The sequence below is a fragment of the Lynx rufus genome, unplaced genomic scaffold (genome assembly GCF_022079265.1).
Source record: "Lynx rufus isolate CCGP_SWC_20201006 ecotype Redwood Valley unplaced genomic scaffold, mLynRuf1.p SCAF_5, whole genome shotgun sequence".
In the NCBI taxonomy this organism is placed as follows: domain Eukaryota; kingdom Metazoa; phylum Chordata; class Mammalia; order Carnivora; family Felidae; genus Lynx; species Lynx rufus.
In genome coordinates this window covers 91,678,278-91,695,690 of record NW_025814867.1, presented here as the reverse complement: position 1 = coordinate 91,695,690, position 17,413 = coordinate 91,678,278, and the positions used below count along the sequence as shown (strand labels likewise).

The 17,413-nt window shown below is 37.0% G+C and overlaps 1 protein-coding gene across 1 annotated transcript in view; it reads right to left on the bottom strand.

Moving 5' to 3' along the window:
- The window catches only part of POLQ (DNA polymerase theta), a 119,072-nt gene extending 109,955 nt beyond the window's left edge, over positions 1-9,117 (bottom strand). The window contains exons 1-5 of the mRNA XM_047100357.1: positions 8,933-9,117; positions 8,283-8,462; positions 6,196-6,326; positions 4,149-4,305; positions 2,401-2,509 (exon numbers count right to left, since the gene is read on the bottom strand). Of these exons, the coding sequence (XP_046956313.1) occupies positions 2,401-2,509; positions 4,149-4,305; positions 6,196-6,326; positions 8,283-8,462; positions 8,933-9,113 (758 nt within the window). The 5' untranslated portion in view covers positions 9,114-9,117. The remainder of the gene's footprint in view (positions 1-2,400; positions 2,510-4,148; positions 4,306-6,195; positions 6,327-8,282; positions 8,463-8,932) is intronic.
- Positions 9,118-17,413: the final 8,296 nt, after the last annotated feature.

Genomic DNA, 17,413 nt, shown 5'->3' with positions numbered 1-17,413 from the left:
TACTATGTTCATTGAAAGGAACATTCTGCTTTTATTTGGTAATTCTTCTACATACATCCATTAGGTCAAATTTGGTAATTGTATTAGTCACATCTTCTATATCCCTACTGCTTTAAGATATAGATGATTATCTCCATGTTTTCTCATATACTGCAAAAGGTGTTAAAATCTCCCTAGACTGAAACATAAGAGCTCCCAGATTGAAAGAATCTATTGAGTACTGAGTATAATGAACAAAAATGGAACACCAAGACACATCAGCATGAAATTTCACAACACTGAGGAATAAAAGGAGCCTTAAAAACTCCCAGAGAGAATTAAAAAATTTTATACAAAGGACAAAGGATAAGCATGGCATTGGATTTCTCAACACTAACAAGAAAATGAAGTAATCTCGTAAAAACTCTAAAGGAAATCTTGACTTTTATACCTGGACAATCTATGAAATAGCTATAAAACATTTCAGACATGAAAATTTTCAAAAAAATCACATGCGTAATAGCCTGTACACTAAAATAAAGTGGATTTTCCTGAAAGATGTCCTCAGCAAAATGAGGAAAACATAAATTATCCAAAAAAGGGGTGCTCTGATTCAAGCAAAAAGTAATAGGAATGAATGATAATGATAAAGAAAGATCCTAAAATAAGTGCTGTGCAGCACATACATATATAGTGTACCCACCTATCAGATTGGAACAGTTCAGAAGGCTTTTGGAGAAACTTCAAGAAGATGAATTTGGTATAATAGCAAATGTGTTAAAACATGTTGGATGAAAATTTACATAAGTGGGAAAGAGGCTGGAGGTCAATCAGTGATAAGGACATAGAAAACCAAACCATTAGGGTGCCCGGGTGGCTCATTCGGTTGAGCGTCCCACTCTTGATTTCAGTTCAGGTCATAATCCCAGGATTGTGGGATGGAGTCCTGCATCAGATTCCATGCTGAGCATGGAGTCTGCTTAAGATTCCCTCTCTCCCACCCTCTCCTCTTCTCTCCAGTTCACACACTCACATAATAAATACAAAATAAAAGAAAAACAACAACAACAAAACACAGGCCATCAAAAAAATAAACAAAAAAAAAACATTTATTAATTTCAGAGAAAATAAAACATCATTTAGAAAGTAAAAGTAGTCACAATATATACTACATGGTTCAGTTGGCAATGGCATGTATAGTCCTAACAGCATAACACTAAATATCGATCTGAGCAAAATTATGACATAACAGTATTTGGAGAATGGGAAGGTGATGAGAAGACAGAGACTGTGGGGTGGAGGGAAGGTGATGGGAGACTCGGTTGGGTAAGTAAAGAATATAAAAAAGAGCTAGGATTTGAAGGGGCACATGTACCCCAATGTTTATAACAGCACTATCAACAATAGCCAAATTATGGGAAGAGCCCAAATGTCCATCGACCAACAAATGAATAAAAAAGATGTGCTATATATATATATATATATATATATATATATATATATATATACATACACACACACACACATACATACAATGGAATATTACTTGGTGATCAAAAAGAATGAAATCTTGCCATTTACAACAGTATGCTAAATGAAATAAATCAGGCAGAAAAAAAACTATCATATGATTTCACTCATATGTAGGATTTAAGAAACAAAACAGATGAACATAGGGGAAGGAAGGAAAAATAAGATAAAAATAGGGAGGCAAACCATAAGAGACTCTTAAATACAGAAAACAAACTGAAGGTTGCTGGAAGGGAGGTAGGTGGGGAGACGGGCTAAATGGGTAATGGGCATTAAGGAGGGCACTTGTTGGAATGAGCACTGGGGGTTATATATAAGTGATGAATCACTAAATTCTATTCCTGAAACCATTCTTATACTATATGTTAACTAACTTGGATTTAAAGAAAAGTAAAAAATAAATACATACATACATACTGAAATGAGAAAAAAAGAGCTAGATCTTCATCTTCCACAGTAAGTAATCAATATAAACTGTAAAACTAAAAACTCAAGTGGTTACATTTAGAGATAACACTGTAAATAATTGTTTTTAAAGCTATGAGAGTTGAAAGTAGTTACCTCTGATAAGTGGAGGATGAAGAAATGCTATTTTTCAAAATTAGCTTTGACTACTTAAATACAATGAATGTATAACTGACAAATACAAAAACTGTATTTTTAAAATTTTATCATAAAAATGATGAGTAGTCAGAAATTTTTAAATGTTTACAAAATAAAATCACTCTCAGTCTTATGTACTTCTTTTGGAATAAAAACTAACTGCTATACATGAGTTTGTTCTAAATAGGTACTATTCTACTTCTTTAATTTATTTAATTCATACCTATTTTACAGACCCTTTCTCAACATTGCTAGAATCTCAGGAACTCAGTTATTTCAGGTACTTACCAAGATGCTGACTTATGAGTAATATAGCAAATCTTAGTCAGCAAAAGTTCCAGCAGATACCCTCGGTGAGAGTCTCCCAGCATATGCAATTCATCCACAACCACCATTCCTAGATTTTACAAAATTTCACAATTTCAAGAAAAATTTTAAAAGACCCAATATCTTATACACTAAGTAGCTGTCATTACTATAATATATTGCAGGTGATACAAATTTCTAACCCTAACACAAAAATTAGATTTCACATAGTAGATGATCCTTTTTCAAGACATTAAAGGCATCATAAGTGGTCCTACTATAAGTATTCTGGATCTAAAAATCAATGATTAGCTAAATCAGGGCTAACTCAGAGAAAACTGCCTCTTATTACTCAGACACTTCTTTATTGGCAACCTTGTAGAAATGTATGTACAATGAGACATCAAATACATTTATGACAGTTATTCAGTGTATTGACTTTTCTATGGGGGAAAACAGCCAGGGCAACCATACTGATGTTAGGAAGTTGCTTAGAAAAACAAGATCAGATCAAGAAGAAAGAAGTGATTTTAAGAGATGTTTTTGTTGGAAGTGATAGGCTAGTGAATCACCCTACTACAAAACATAAATATGACCGTAATTCCCTTCTCCACTAGTTAGTGAATTAAACCAGTCTGTGCACTTGGAATAGTGCTCAAGAATTATTGAAAATTTAGTATCAACCAATACCTCCTTTAAAGGTCATCATGTCATGGTTTTCACAGGCGATGGTATCCTCCCTACAAATCTTGCCCACCAAAATCAAGATCTTTCAGGTCTATTTCCTAATGGCATGATGTTCCTTTTCCTCATTGGTAAGCTATCTCAAAATCATATGGCATGATAAGTTATTTCAACATTTATTCACTCACTCATTCAAAAAATATTTATTCTCCCTAGTGTGCCAGGCACTGTGCTCAATATATTACATATAAGACTTAATAAGATTCTATTGCAATCCTCAACATATTTATAATCCAATTGGATCACAAGTAATAAGACAATTCTGATACAAATTGGTGACTGTGATTTCTCTAAGCTTTATAGAGCAGAGCCATGTCTTATTAATCTTTGATTTCACTCCTCACTCCTACCCTACTCCTACTTTACCATTTAAGTTCACCAGGATCTCAATGAATAGCTAACTGATATTCCTGCTGCTTCTGTTGCTGCTACAACCATTCTCTTCCTGTTGCTACCTCTACATAGACTTTCCTAAGAGGTTATTAAAGAAAAAAAAAGTATTAAGGTAGAAAATCTTCCTAGAGTCCTAAGTTCAAATACAGTGTCAGCTTCTATAGCTCCCTACCATTTCCCTGCTAAATGGTAGCCTCTGAGAAGAGGCCAAATCTAGATATCTTAGCATTAGAACACGATAATGAATATACATACACAGTAACTGTGGATATGACAGAACCAGCCCCAGCATGCTTCCTTCTATTCTTGGTAAAGTTTAGACAGAAGAGAAATAATGAGAAATGACTTGAGGGCTCAAGGATATCCTCTATGTTTTGTAAAGTATATACAAGGAAATAGTCAATTAACAGCAGCAGGACACAATTTTTTTTTTTACACAGAGTTCCTAACATTACAGATGCCAATTCTCAACTTCAGAAATAGATGACAGACAGTAAGAAAAAACATGGGACACGTAGAAATCACAAAAGCTCCACTCCATTCCAACAAAAAATAGCAACAGAAAGTATTTGCTTATTTCCTACTTTTCTTACCTAATAGGTCCATCTTATTTTCCTCTATAAGGCGATTGATTAGACCATTGGCTCTCTCAATGGTGCAGACAGCAATATCCAAGGAAGAGAAACGCCTTGTGGGGGAGGCGCTGCCCATATAACCGTCCACATTTATTCCTACTTCCTGAAACAGACTCTGAATTGAGTAAAAAGGAACAATACAGGTAAAAATATTTGAAATTCATGGATTGTAGATTGGTTCTATTCCACGACACAGACATAAGTATCGAAAGATATTTATTAGATTACTGTTGGTTGCTCCTAGCCAGGATACACTGGTTCTTTTTAGAATCATATACTAAAAATATGAAGTTTAGAACTGACAAAACTCAGAACAGAGATTTTCTGTTAAGACAAAGCCAAATAAAATTAAGTATGCCATTTTAATGATAGCATTAAGGCAGCATTTCCTAGAGCTATCTATAGAAATTAAAATTGGGGGAAAAAAACTACTAAATTAAGCACTAAATTTTTATTCTAAAAACATGCAAGAAACTAGGTCTTTTTTTAAACACTAATGTAACACTTTAAGAAACAAATTTATACTTCATGAAAAAAATATTCTTACTATCCCACTAATTTTTTATACAATGGAAGTTTTCAAAAGTCAAATGCAGTGGGACTTTGATGTTAATTTTCTTTTAGTTTAAATCGTAACTAACATACCTTCTTTTTTTTTTTTTTAATGTTTTTTTATTTTATTTTTGAGACAGAGAGAGACAGAGCATGAGTGGGTGAGGGGCAGAGAGAGAGAGAGGGAGACACAGAATCCGAAGCAGGCTGCAGGCTCCGAGCTGTCAGCACAGAGCCCGACGCGGGGCTCGAACTCACAGACGGTGAGATCGTGACCTGGGCCGAAGCCGGAAGCTCAACCGACTGAGCCACCCAGGCGCCCCTAACATACCTTCTTAATAAAAAGTATCCTTTCATCATTTTGTTACTTTGGTCTAAGTTGAGAGGATGTGGGACCAGCTTTGTTGGCTATTTGGCCTCTGAAATAACTGTTAAAAAGATTTATAGAACCATTGAACTTGAGAGCTGTTCATTCAATAAAATGTTTCTGAGTGTTTATTGAGTTAACCCATAGTTTGAGGGTTAACATCCTCATTTTAAGAATGAAAATACTGATGCCCAGGAGATTATGTGCCTGGTCTGAAAACATAGTTAATGGCAAAACTGGGACTAGAATCCAGATTTTCTGGACCACCAGTACAATAGTCTTGCCATTCCAACACGGCATTTTTTCACTGCAGAAATCACAATAGTAACTTTATTCTACTTAATGAAACACTGTATTTGTAAAAATGGCTTAAAAACCAGTGAGTATCATACAAATAAAAAACATTACTCACTTTTGCAGAATAGAACAGACCACAGGCTTGAAGTGGTATATGATTCTACCTAAGCACCAATGGATTTTGTTCTTCTTCCCTTAAATATTCCCGAACGGCTCTCAGGATAGGATATGTTTCTGTAAATACCCTTTCCTTTCCACGTTTCTCTCTAATCCTAAATTCAGCTAAAATGCTGATTTTTAATTTATGACTCAATCAGCATTAGTATTATGTTTACTTCCTAAGGGAAAGTTTATAAATTTTAAGACAATTTCCAATCATTCTTTTGATTTGATGATCGTTTCTCTTTTATGCAATATTTTTAAAGTTTCTCTTTGGGGCGCCTGGGTGGCTCGGTCGGTTGAGCGTCTGACTTCAGCTCAGGTCATAATCTCGCAGTTTGTGAATTCAAGCCCCACAGTGGGCTCTGTGCTGATAGCTCAGAGCCTGAAGCCTGCTTCGCATTCTGTGTCTCCCCGTCTCTCTGCCCCTTCCCTGCTCATGCTCAGTGTCTCTCTGTCTCTCAATAATAAATAAATGTTAAAAAAAATTTTTTTTAATAAAAAAAAAGTTTCTCTTCATAAATGGTCAACTTTCAAAGCAACACTGGAATGCAATAAAAGAAACTTATTATTAACACAGCCCCAATAACAGGTCTTATCACAATAATGTTCTTAGTACAAGAACATTACCTGAAGATAGTATTTCTTCTCTTTAGCCACAGAGACAAAGGGCAAGATAAACAAAGCTTTCTTCCGCATTTCCAAAACCCTCTTCAACATAAGTAGTTCAGCAACAAGAGTCTTTCCAGCACTTGTCGGAGCTAAAACATATTATTCCATAAGGTTATCATAAAGAGAAGTAATATTTGACATACTGCACAAATAAATGTTTTAAACCACATCCAGTAACTACAGGGCCTAAGACTAACCTATCATTAAGGCCCCTACTAGCATTTGAAAACTTTATATGCTTAAACCCCACTGACTTCAAACCAGGGTTCTAGATAGCCTCACACAGAAGAGAATTATTAAACAAATCCTTTTTGGAACAATAAATGATGAATATTGAGTCCCTAGTTTGTATCTAAAGATCCTTTCCTTTAAGTACTGAATGGTTAAAAGCCCTGCTTTGAGGAAGGAGATAAACAACTTTAATATATTGTGATAGGAACTATGATAGAAGCTGAGAGAGAAGAGCTGTAACAAAGTTTATGGAAAGGAAACAGAAGTTATGAGAAGACAATGGAAGAGGAAAGGAATGTCAAGCAAAAGAAACAGCATGTGCAAAGGCCTGGAGGAAAACCTGGTAAATTCAGATGACAGTAATTTAGTAAGCCTGAAATAAAATCAGTAGGAGTAAGAGAAGATAAATGAATGTGCCACATGAAAAAGAATTTTATAATCCCACCACATAAGGACTTTAGAATTTATCCTGAAAGCAACACAGAATGATGAGTTTCATAAAAAGGAGTGGCAAGATCATGTACTTTATAAAGACCACTTTGGGTGCAGGGGCAGAACAAAACCACAGAGAAAAGATAAACTAGTTATAAGGCTACTCCATAATCTAGAAGATGATAGCATAATCTACAAGAGAGAGGATAATAAGCTAGGTTATGTACCTAAAAACAGAGAGTAGTCAGAATCAAGCTATTTGGGATAATACACACTGGACTTGGTAATTAATTGATATAAGTTGGTGACCAGAGATACGAATGACACTCAAGTTTTGGTTTAAGCAGCGGAAATGGTCAGGCCATTCTACCACTGTCACCAGTTAGCATTTATTGTGTACCTTCTATGTGCCAAGAACTCTTCTAAGCATTCTCTCATGCTTTCTATTAATATGCTATTAATTGCCACAGGCGGCAAGTGTTAGTTTTCAAACCCAACCAATCTGATTCCACAGTCTGAACTTATTTCTAATGATAACTATTTGCTGCAGCCATAAGGAAAAACCTGGATCACTCACAACTTCAGAGAAAACTGATACAAAGAAAGTGCATCTTACCAAGTAAGTTCTAAAGTCAGCACAGCAAAAAAATTAAGTAGTATGAATGTCAGAGTTGCTCTTGAAAGCCTATATAAATCTTCTATAAAACAAATTACATGAGGTTTTGTGTATGCAACCCTGTAAAGCGAGTCAATTTATAAATAAATAATGTATAATGTTCATACACCATAAGGCAACTGAGATCAACGGGGTGGGGGGCAGGGAGAACAGATTTACATTTCCCTTGCACACTCACCCTGGGACATGTTTGTTGAGAGGAATGGCAAGTAGAACAGCTCTCCTCAAATTGTCTGCTTTTGGGGGCACCTGCGTGGCTCAGTCTGTTGAGCGTCCAACTATGGCTCAGGTCATGATCTCTCAGTTTCTGAGTTCAGCCCCACATCAGGCTCTGTGCTAACAGTTCAGAGCCTGGAGCCTGCTTCGGATTCTGTGTCTCATTCTCTCTCAAGCCCCTCCCCCACTTGTTCTTTGTCTCTCTCTGTCTCTCCAAAAGTAATGTAAAAAAAATTTTTAATTGTCTGCTTTTTTGCTCTCTACCAACCACCAATATAATGGAATTTGCATAATTTAAGTATGTATATGAGATTCCACTTTTCATATTTTAAGACTTAAGACTTTCTCTAGTTATAAATCACTGTCTCATTCACTTTTTAAAACCTCATAACTACTACCTTTTAACTACTTCATAACTACCTCAATAGAGTATCCTTTACATTCATGTGTTTAAAGTAATAAAGAAATTAATTTGCACAAATTTTAATACCTGAATAGACTAAATTCTTTCCTTCCAGGACTTGTCCAAGCAAAAGGCACTCTGCCTGCCATTCAAACATCTTTTTTACACCAAAACTGTGATATTTCTCCAGAACCGCTGCAGGAAGTCCCCAGTTTGCCAACAGCAACTTGTCCATTTGATCGTCAGAAACTGTCTGCTTGCATTCCCCTTTCAGGAAAGAAAAAAGTAATTAAGAGTTGAATCTAATTCCAATATATGACTTCAGTAGTCCTCCACCGTGTTTTGGAATCCCTGTGTGTTGGAGTGAGGCTACATAGAGCATATCCTGACATAAAGCATTTTCCCATATAAGGATCTGTAAGGAGCCCTGGGCACTATTGGGCGTTGAGCCTCCCACAGATGATTAGACTGGCCACTAGGAAGTTGTTTCTGTAAAGGTCGAATGACCCACAAACCACTTGAATATTATCACGAGGCTGTTGCCCAATATGCACGTCCATGTCCTAACAGAAAGTGACCTTCCACACCAGTCAGGAGTCACAAACTGAGAAAGGGAGTAGAAGCCTAGCAGGCTGTGCAAACAAGCAAGCTCTGTGCTGTAATTACGTACACCTCCCGACACGTGGCTGGGCAGAGCTGCCCACCTCACCCGCCGCCCCCAGAGGGCCCGAGAGTACCTGCAGCTGCTGCTGGCAGGCGACCGAGGTTCTTCAAGCAGCGCCCCAGGCCTGGGGGAGGACTCAGCACCGGCCCTGAGGGGAGCAGGGGGCTGTCATTACTGTCACAGCAGCTTCCCGAGAAGGAGTCCGAGCCTGATGCTGAACGTCGCCGTTTCCCACTCCAGCGCGGAAGATTCATCGCGAACTCTTCTTGGCCATTCAGGGAAAGCCACAGTCCCAGCGTCTTCCCACACGGCAGAAACAGGGCCTGATGACAGGTGTAGCCACCATCTTCCCGCCACGGTTTTCAAACTCAGACCTCCCAACCCGCGCCGGAACCATAGAGTTCTCAGTGGTGAGAGTATCCTGAAAAACCATAGAATCGTGGGGAAGGAGCGTCTCTCAGTGGTGACCTAGACCTCCAGTCTCTAACCTTCTTTGTAGGTTAGGGTCAGAGAAGCTAAACTGGGCCTGGTTGGGGGGCGGGGAGGGGGGAGACTCGGTATATATAACCTGCACTTATAATCGGGTTAGCCTAAGCACTTTTTTTGGTCCATTTCTGATTTGAATAGCAAGATTTGCTAATATAGGTAGATCAGGGAAATAACTCTTCTTAAAGTGTTGTATTAAAAAATTATAACAGATTATGTGTGCAAAATATTATACAAGTGAAACCTCGGGTTTCTAGTGGAGCATAATCAGCCGCTCTCGTAGTGTATGATGGTGTGGCAGAGGCTATTTCTGCAGTTCCTGCTGTGGCCATCACACTCTGACGAATACGTGACGGCGAGTCGGGGACTGCTGGCAGATAGACCCCTTCGAAGTCTGTATTAACGCTGCAAAGAATGGGCTCTGAATGTGCCTGGGTGATCATTCTAAGCCAAGAGCTTGTTGATGGACCTGTGCTCTACCTTTTGGCAAGGTAGAAGCAAACGCATTCTGGACGTAAACTGTGGCGAGTTAATTACCTAGTTGCATAATTAGTTTCACCAAGCAAATCTAGTAGGAGAAAGGCCTGTCCTTAAGAGGCTGCGCTATTCTATAGCACTAACGATCTCAAAAGGGCTGGTCCAGTAGAAAAGATTGGTTACACGCCTGGGAAATAGGCATTTTAGAATTCTATGAAAACCTACCTTATTAAAAAATGTTTTTTAATGACGATATTCTAAATTCCACAAGATGGAGACATTACTCCACGAAGGAAACATTTTTCCTCGTTCTCTTTTATGCAAGTTCCCTGCATTCATTCTCTCAACCATTTATTGAGTATCTTCTGTGTATGTGGCAGGGAAATGGCAGGAAATGGTTCCTGCTCTCGAAGAGAAAGAGCCTAGAGAAAGAGACAGACATTAAACAAATTAATAATTTTAAGTTGTACTAATGTTCAGGCAGAAATGAACAGTGTTATCAAAGAAGTAGAAAGAATCCTAATTTACATTGTAGTCATGGAAGAACTTTATGAAATGTCCTATAGCATAGAGGTCAAGAGTGCGATTCTGGAGCCAATCAGTCTAAGTATGAAGACTTTGTAACTGATTTGGGGCAACTTGCTTAATCTCTTTGTGCATCCATTATTTCATGTATATGACAGTGATAATAGTCAACTGTTTGGTTTTTATGAACATTAAGTCAATATGGGTAGAGTGCTTAGAACAGTGCCTCCCACATAATAAACGTTCTAATATTTCTCCCAATATAAACCCAACATTTTAAGGAAAGTAATAAACCAAAAAAAAAAAAATTCTCACAAATCTCACATTATTTTTATTATATGAACTATGATCAATGAGGAAAATAATTAGGAAGGAAATGCAAGAAATAGTTAATGTCATCCCAGTAAAAAGCCTGGAGAATATTTTCAAATTTTCAAACATTCAACAACTGTTTCTAATTTTTTAAAAAATCTTAAAAAAGAAAGCTACTTCTCAAAACTATTTTTTTAAATATTTAAAAAAATTTTTTTGTGCTAACAGGTATTGTAATAATGTTAATACACCAGAAGTATTTCCCATCTGTCTTTTAATTGCATCTGAGCTTGTGTTCCTTAGGATTTTTATTTGTGGTAATTCTTCCAGGTCTGAGTTAAAATCTTCCACAGGGAATGCCTGGCTGTCTCAGTCGGTAGAACATGGGACTCTTGATCTCAGAGTCATAAATTCAAGCCCCACATGTGGTATAGATTTTATTTACAACAAATAAAAAATAAATAAAATCTCTCAGAAAAAAAAAAAAAAACACCTGCACATATTTCTGGCAGTTTCTGGGAGACATCCAATTCTGGACCACTTGAAACTTAATCTCTGGGTTGATTTTTTTTTTTTTTTTAATATATGGAAGTAGGAGAATGATGTAGGACACTCAGAGCCAGATTTGGACAGACTTCCATCCTCACCGTATCAATCTGCAGATCAGACATTTCTCTCCTTTACTTACTAAGGGTGCTGCTTCTTGGGTTTTGACTTTATTTTCTTAGATCTTATCTCTCACCTGTTAGGAGCCCCAGACTCCTATCCCAGAATACATAATCCATTAAAATCCACACTCTAGATCACCATGGATCAGCAGACACCACTATGGAAAACTTTGGTTCTAGTGTTTCATTTGCTCTTTTAGAATGTTTGAGTATTTGATTGACATTTATGTCCTACAAGGAATTCTCTGATTTTTACAATTTTACTCAGGAATTTTATTAAATATATTTCTTATATAACATCCAGAATTTTAAGAAGTGTGCTACACTAGAAGTGGTTTCTTGTTCAGCCTAATATTTCTGAAAACAAAAGCAAAGGAAACTCAAATGACAATTGATATACATTCAAATATGTCATCTGATTATTTTAGTCTACAAATAATAAAGTGATTTTTCCATTGAAATTGCAGAGGTTATATAGAAAAATAAAATTTATGCAAACTACATTTGTGATTTAATTAAAACAAAGTCATCTACCCAAACTGAATAAATTCTGTGCTTCTCACGTGGATGGAAGTGATTTGCAAAAAAAAGGAGAAACCAGAAAATATCCAAGATCAGAAATGGGATGCAAGTGGTGCTAATTGGAGCTAATGTGCTCAGAACAAAGGAGATGCTAATTAAGAGGATTTTCTATTTGAAGTGCAGTGGTTCTCAACTGGACAAGGGCAGTGGCTGCACATTAGTATCCCCTGGGGAGCTTTAGAACTATTATCCTATGCCTAAAGACTCTGATGTAATTGGTCTGGGAGAGAACCTTAAAAGCTCCCCAGGTGTTCTTAAAATGTTGCTGGAATTGAGAACCCCTGGTATAATCCAAGGGGTGCTGCAGACTTGAATTCAGGTAGCTTCTGTGAAGGTTTAATAAGAGGCTTAGCTGAACAAGAAACTCTGAAAAAGACCTATTTCTCCACAGTGTCCAAAGAACTAGTAGAAATAGCTCGCTTATGGATGGGGTCGGAAGCAAAATTGAAATAACTCCAAAGGTCTAGGTTAAAACATCAGAAAGCCAACTTAAAGATAGTAAAATGAAACTGAATGCCTGAAAGAAATTGAATTACAGAAATACGTAAGAACACGAACCTATAACTTCCAAATTTACATATAGGCTGTTCTCCCACTTCTCACATGGCAATACTATCGATTGCTTATGTAGTAAATACCAAGCAGACACTATAAGAAAGAGGGATAAGGAGTAAAACTAGGAATCCTAAGGATGTGATTTTTGGAGTAGAAATAGCCTTTGATTAGATGGGGAAAGGGGTGAGTACTCTGCCAGGGAAAAGTTACCAAAAGGAGCCCTGGTGGATCAAGCTCCTGATTGGTTTGGTTGGGGTGGGGGGAGTCAGATCATACCTAAGCTAACACCCCAGGGCTACCACTTGAGTCTCTGAGTGTACAGTTTTAAATTTTTTTTCAACGTTTATTTATTTTTTGGGACAGAGAGAGACAGAGCATGAACGGGGGAGGGGCAGAGAGAGAGGGAGACACAGAATCGGAAACAGGCTCCAGGCTCCGAGCCATCAGCCCAGAGCCTGATGCGGGGCTCGAACTCCCGGACCGCGAGATCGTGACCTGGCTGAAGTCGGACGCTTAACCGACTGCGCCACCCAGGCGCCCCTCTGAGTGTACAGTTTTAAAATCAGCCTTTTTTTTTTTGCCTGCAAACTTTTAATTTATTTTTTATTTTTAAATATAACTTGTTAAATTGGCTAACATACAGTGTGTAAAGTGTGCTCTTGGTTTTTGGGGTAGATTCCCATGGTTCATTGCTTACATACAACACCCAGTGCTCATCCCAAGTGCCCTCCTCAATGTCCATCACCCATTTTCCCTTCTCCCCCACCCACATCAACCCTCAGTTTGTTCTCTGTATTTAAGAGTCTCTTATGGTTTGCCTCTCTCCCTCTGTTTGTAACTATTTTTCCCCTTCCCTTCTGTTAAGTTTCTCAAGATCCAAATATGAGTGAAAACATATCTGTCATTCTCTGACTGACTTATTTCACTTAGCATAATACCCTCCAATTACATCCATGTTGCTGCAAATGGCAGGGTTTCATTCTTTCTCATTGCCAAGTAGTACTCCATTGTATATATAAACCACAGCTGATGGACATTTAGGCTCTTTCCATAATTTGGCTATTGTTGGTAGTGCTGCTATAAACATTGGGGTACATGTGCCCCTATGAATCAGCACTCCTGCATCCTTTGGATAAATTCCTAGTAGTGCTATTGCTGGGTCATAGGGTAGTTCTAGTTTTAATTTTTTAAGGAAACTCCACACTGTTTTCCAGAGCGGCTGCACCAGTTTGCATTCCCACCAAAAGTGCAAGAGGGTTCCCTTTCTCCACATCCTCTCCAACATCTGTCATTTCCTGAGTTGTTAATTTTAGTCACTCTGGCTAGTATCAGATGATATCTCAGTGTGGTTTTGATTTGGATTTCCCTGATGATGAATGACATTGAGCATCTTTTCATGTGTCTGTTGGCCATCTAGATGTCTTCTTTGGAAAAGTGTCTATTCATGTCTTTTGCCCATTTCTTCACTGGATTTATTTGGAAAACCCGAAAGAAAGACTCCACCAAAAGGCTGCTAGAACTGATACATGAATTCAGGAAATTCACAGGGTACAAATCAATGTACAAATATCGGTTGTAATTTTATACACCAATAATGAAGCTACAGAAAGAGAAATCAAGAAATTGACCCCATTTACAATTGCACCAACAACCATAAAATACCCAGGAATAAACCTAACCAAAGATATAAAAGATCTGTATGCTGAAAACTATAGAAAACTTATGAAGGAAATTGAAGAAGACACAAAGAAATGGAAAAACATTCCATGCTCATGGATTGGAAGAATAAATATTGTTAAAATGTCAATACTACCCAAAGCAATCTACACATTCAATGCAATCCCAATCAAAATTGCACTGGCATTCTTCTTAAAAATCAGCTTTTTGATTCCGAGGATTTCTCTAGATGTGACTTTATTTTTTTCTTTTATACTCTCAACCCCACCCTTTTTCTTATTTAGATGAAATCTTCCCCAAATCAACAGCAACAAACAGGAAAAATGAGTGGAGACTTGCTTATATCCAGCTGCTGGTGTAGGGTAGAGGATGCAGGCCTATTTGGGTTGAATTTGTGTTCCTGTCTTCTTTTTGCATTTCCCCATTGCCTCTTTCCCTAATTATCTCCCCTCATTTTCACTTTATTTGCCTTTCTACCCTTCTCTTCCTGTTTACATTTGATCACTATGAAGATAGTATACCCTTATGCATAATGCAAGGAAAAAATTTATCTCTAATAAACTCAGAATCCTCCATGGAAAGACTTCCTTTATGATAAAGGGGACCTTACAGTTACCTATAATTCTCATGTTAATAAAATGGCCCTTAAAGCGATTCACAGTTGTCCTCAAGTGTAATTTTTATATAGATTAGAGAATCTTTTGAGCATGAATTGGTAAATAAATATATTTCAAGATTCCATCTTTCTTCTCTAAAGTGGGACCAACTTACAAAGATCACATCTTCACCGCCCATTTTGATGGTGTGCACATCCTGGGTTACATCAATGGCAACTCTAAAGGACAAGGACACAGATATTCCTCTCCTATATCACCTCACTTGCAAGGGTAAAGTAAGAGTGTTTCTTTTGGTTCAATGGTGTCATGAGTATCTCATCTGCCAGACTCAGAACATACTGGAAAATCTCTGGAGCATATGACTTGGATTGGACCATTCTCTAAGGCAAGTGACATGTCATTGAGGTGTAGGTGTTTTAGCCAGTTCAGGCTGCTATAACAAAACACAGGGATAACATAAATTTTTCTCACAGTTCTGGATACTGGAAGTTCAAGATCAGGGTGCCAGCATGTTTGGGTTCTGGTGAGAGCCCTCTTCTGGGTTGCAGAATGCTGCTTGTTGTATCCTCAAATAGCAGAAAGAAAGAGAGAGATCTCTCTGGGGCCCTTTTTATTTGGGTATTAATTCCATTCATGAGGGCTCCACCCTCGTGAAGGCTAGGATTTCAACAAATGAGTTTGGAGGGGATACATTCAGTCCATAACAGAAGGTAAAATGTCCCTTAGTCAATATGAAAAGTATATGGCTCAGCCCAACACAGCAGGCCAGGCAGGTAAGCTTCCCTGAACTCCAGTTCACCAAACTAGAGGCACTGTAGATGGCAGACTTAGGTTTGAACCCCAGAGCCACCATTTTCTAGCATTTTTACCTTAGGTAAAATTAACTTTTTTTAACCCGTTTCCCTTTTTTAAAATTGAACTGATAAAAATGCCTATATCACAGCTTGTGGTAAGAATTATATTACATATAAAGTGCTTAGCATCACACTTGGCATGTAATTAGCATCCAGTAATTGATAGATATTATTAATCTTCCTCTGAGGTATATTTAACATAGAAAATCCTAGAATCAATGAGAAGCCTAGCCTTTTGAAACAAAGACAAGTTGTAATATTCAGATTCACTATTATTTTTGATGAGCAAGTTTTCTCAACCTTGGATAGCTGAATGCTATTCCCTCTCCCTAAAGCACTTTTATCCATTTCTTCACTCAGAGAGTTTCTAGTTACTCTTCAGAGGTTGGCTTAATGATTCTTCCTCAAAAAGAAGCCTTTTCTGACTCCAGTAGGACCTGAATTTTCTTATTACTCCAAAATAACTGTATAATTAATTGTCTTCCCCACTAGATGTAATCTCCATAGAGTCAGAGATTATACCTATTACGATTAACTCTATGTACCCTGCTGGTGACTACTGAAGGCTTCAGGCATTCCTTCCCTAAATCTTCACTGCAATTTTTTGAGGGAGCTATTCATCTCATCTAGTTCTATCAATTATTGAGGGAGAGACATTTAAGTCTCCAACTATAATTGTGGTTTTGTCTATTTTTCCTTTCAGTTCTTGTTTCACATATTTTTTTCCCAAAAATAAGATTTTCATATCTTGTTTCACATATTTTTTCCCACAGTTTTTGTTTCACATATTTGTTGTTTGGTGCATACACATTTAGGATGGTTCGTTCTTCTTAGTAGACTGACCATATCATTATGTAATGTACTTCTCTGTCCTTGGTAATTTGTTTTGCTCTGTACTTTGTCTAATATTAAGATAGGCGCTCCAGCTTTCTTTTGATTAATGTTTGCATCTTATCTTTTTCATCCTTTTATTTTCTTTTATTATACTTGTATAATTACACTTGAAGTTACTTTATCATATTGCATTGTAATATTGTATATTTATATATTACATGTAAATTATATGTATAATCATTAATTATATACATTATATAATTTCTTAATATATTATTATGTAATATAGATATATCTTATCAAAGTCAACTGGTATTGACATTTTGAGTGAATTGTAGAAGCTTTAACCCCTTTATGTCCCTTTACCCTTCCCCATTTATAATATAATTGTGTTAATTATTTTCTCTATATTCATTGAGAACTATACTGAAGACTACTATAATTTTTGCTTCAACCATCAAACAAGCTCAAGGAGATAAGGGAAATGTATTGTGTTTACCCATATTTTTATTTCTGTGTTCTTTCTTTCTTCTAAATGTTCCCAGAGTCCTTCTTTTTTTCATTTCCTTTTTGTTTACAGAGCTTTCTTTAGCCATTCTTTTTAGGGTAGACCTGCTGGTGACACATGCTTTTAGATTTACTTCATGTGTGAATGTCTTTAATTCCCCTTCATTCCTTAAATATATTTTCATTGGATATAGAATTGTGGCTTAACCATTCTTCTAGCACTTGAAAAATATTTTGTTATTTCCTTCCACCCTTCATGGATGCTGATGAGAAATATACTGTCATTTGAATTGTTTTTCCCATCAGTAATGTGTCATTTCTCTCTGACTGCTTTCAAGACCAAATCTGTCTTTGGTTTTCAGAAGACTATAATATGTCTTTGCAGGAATTGTTTTGGATTTAATCCATTTAAGTTTTGGTCAGATTTTTCAACCTGCAGGCTTATGGTTTTTGACAAATG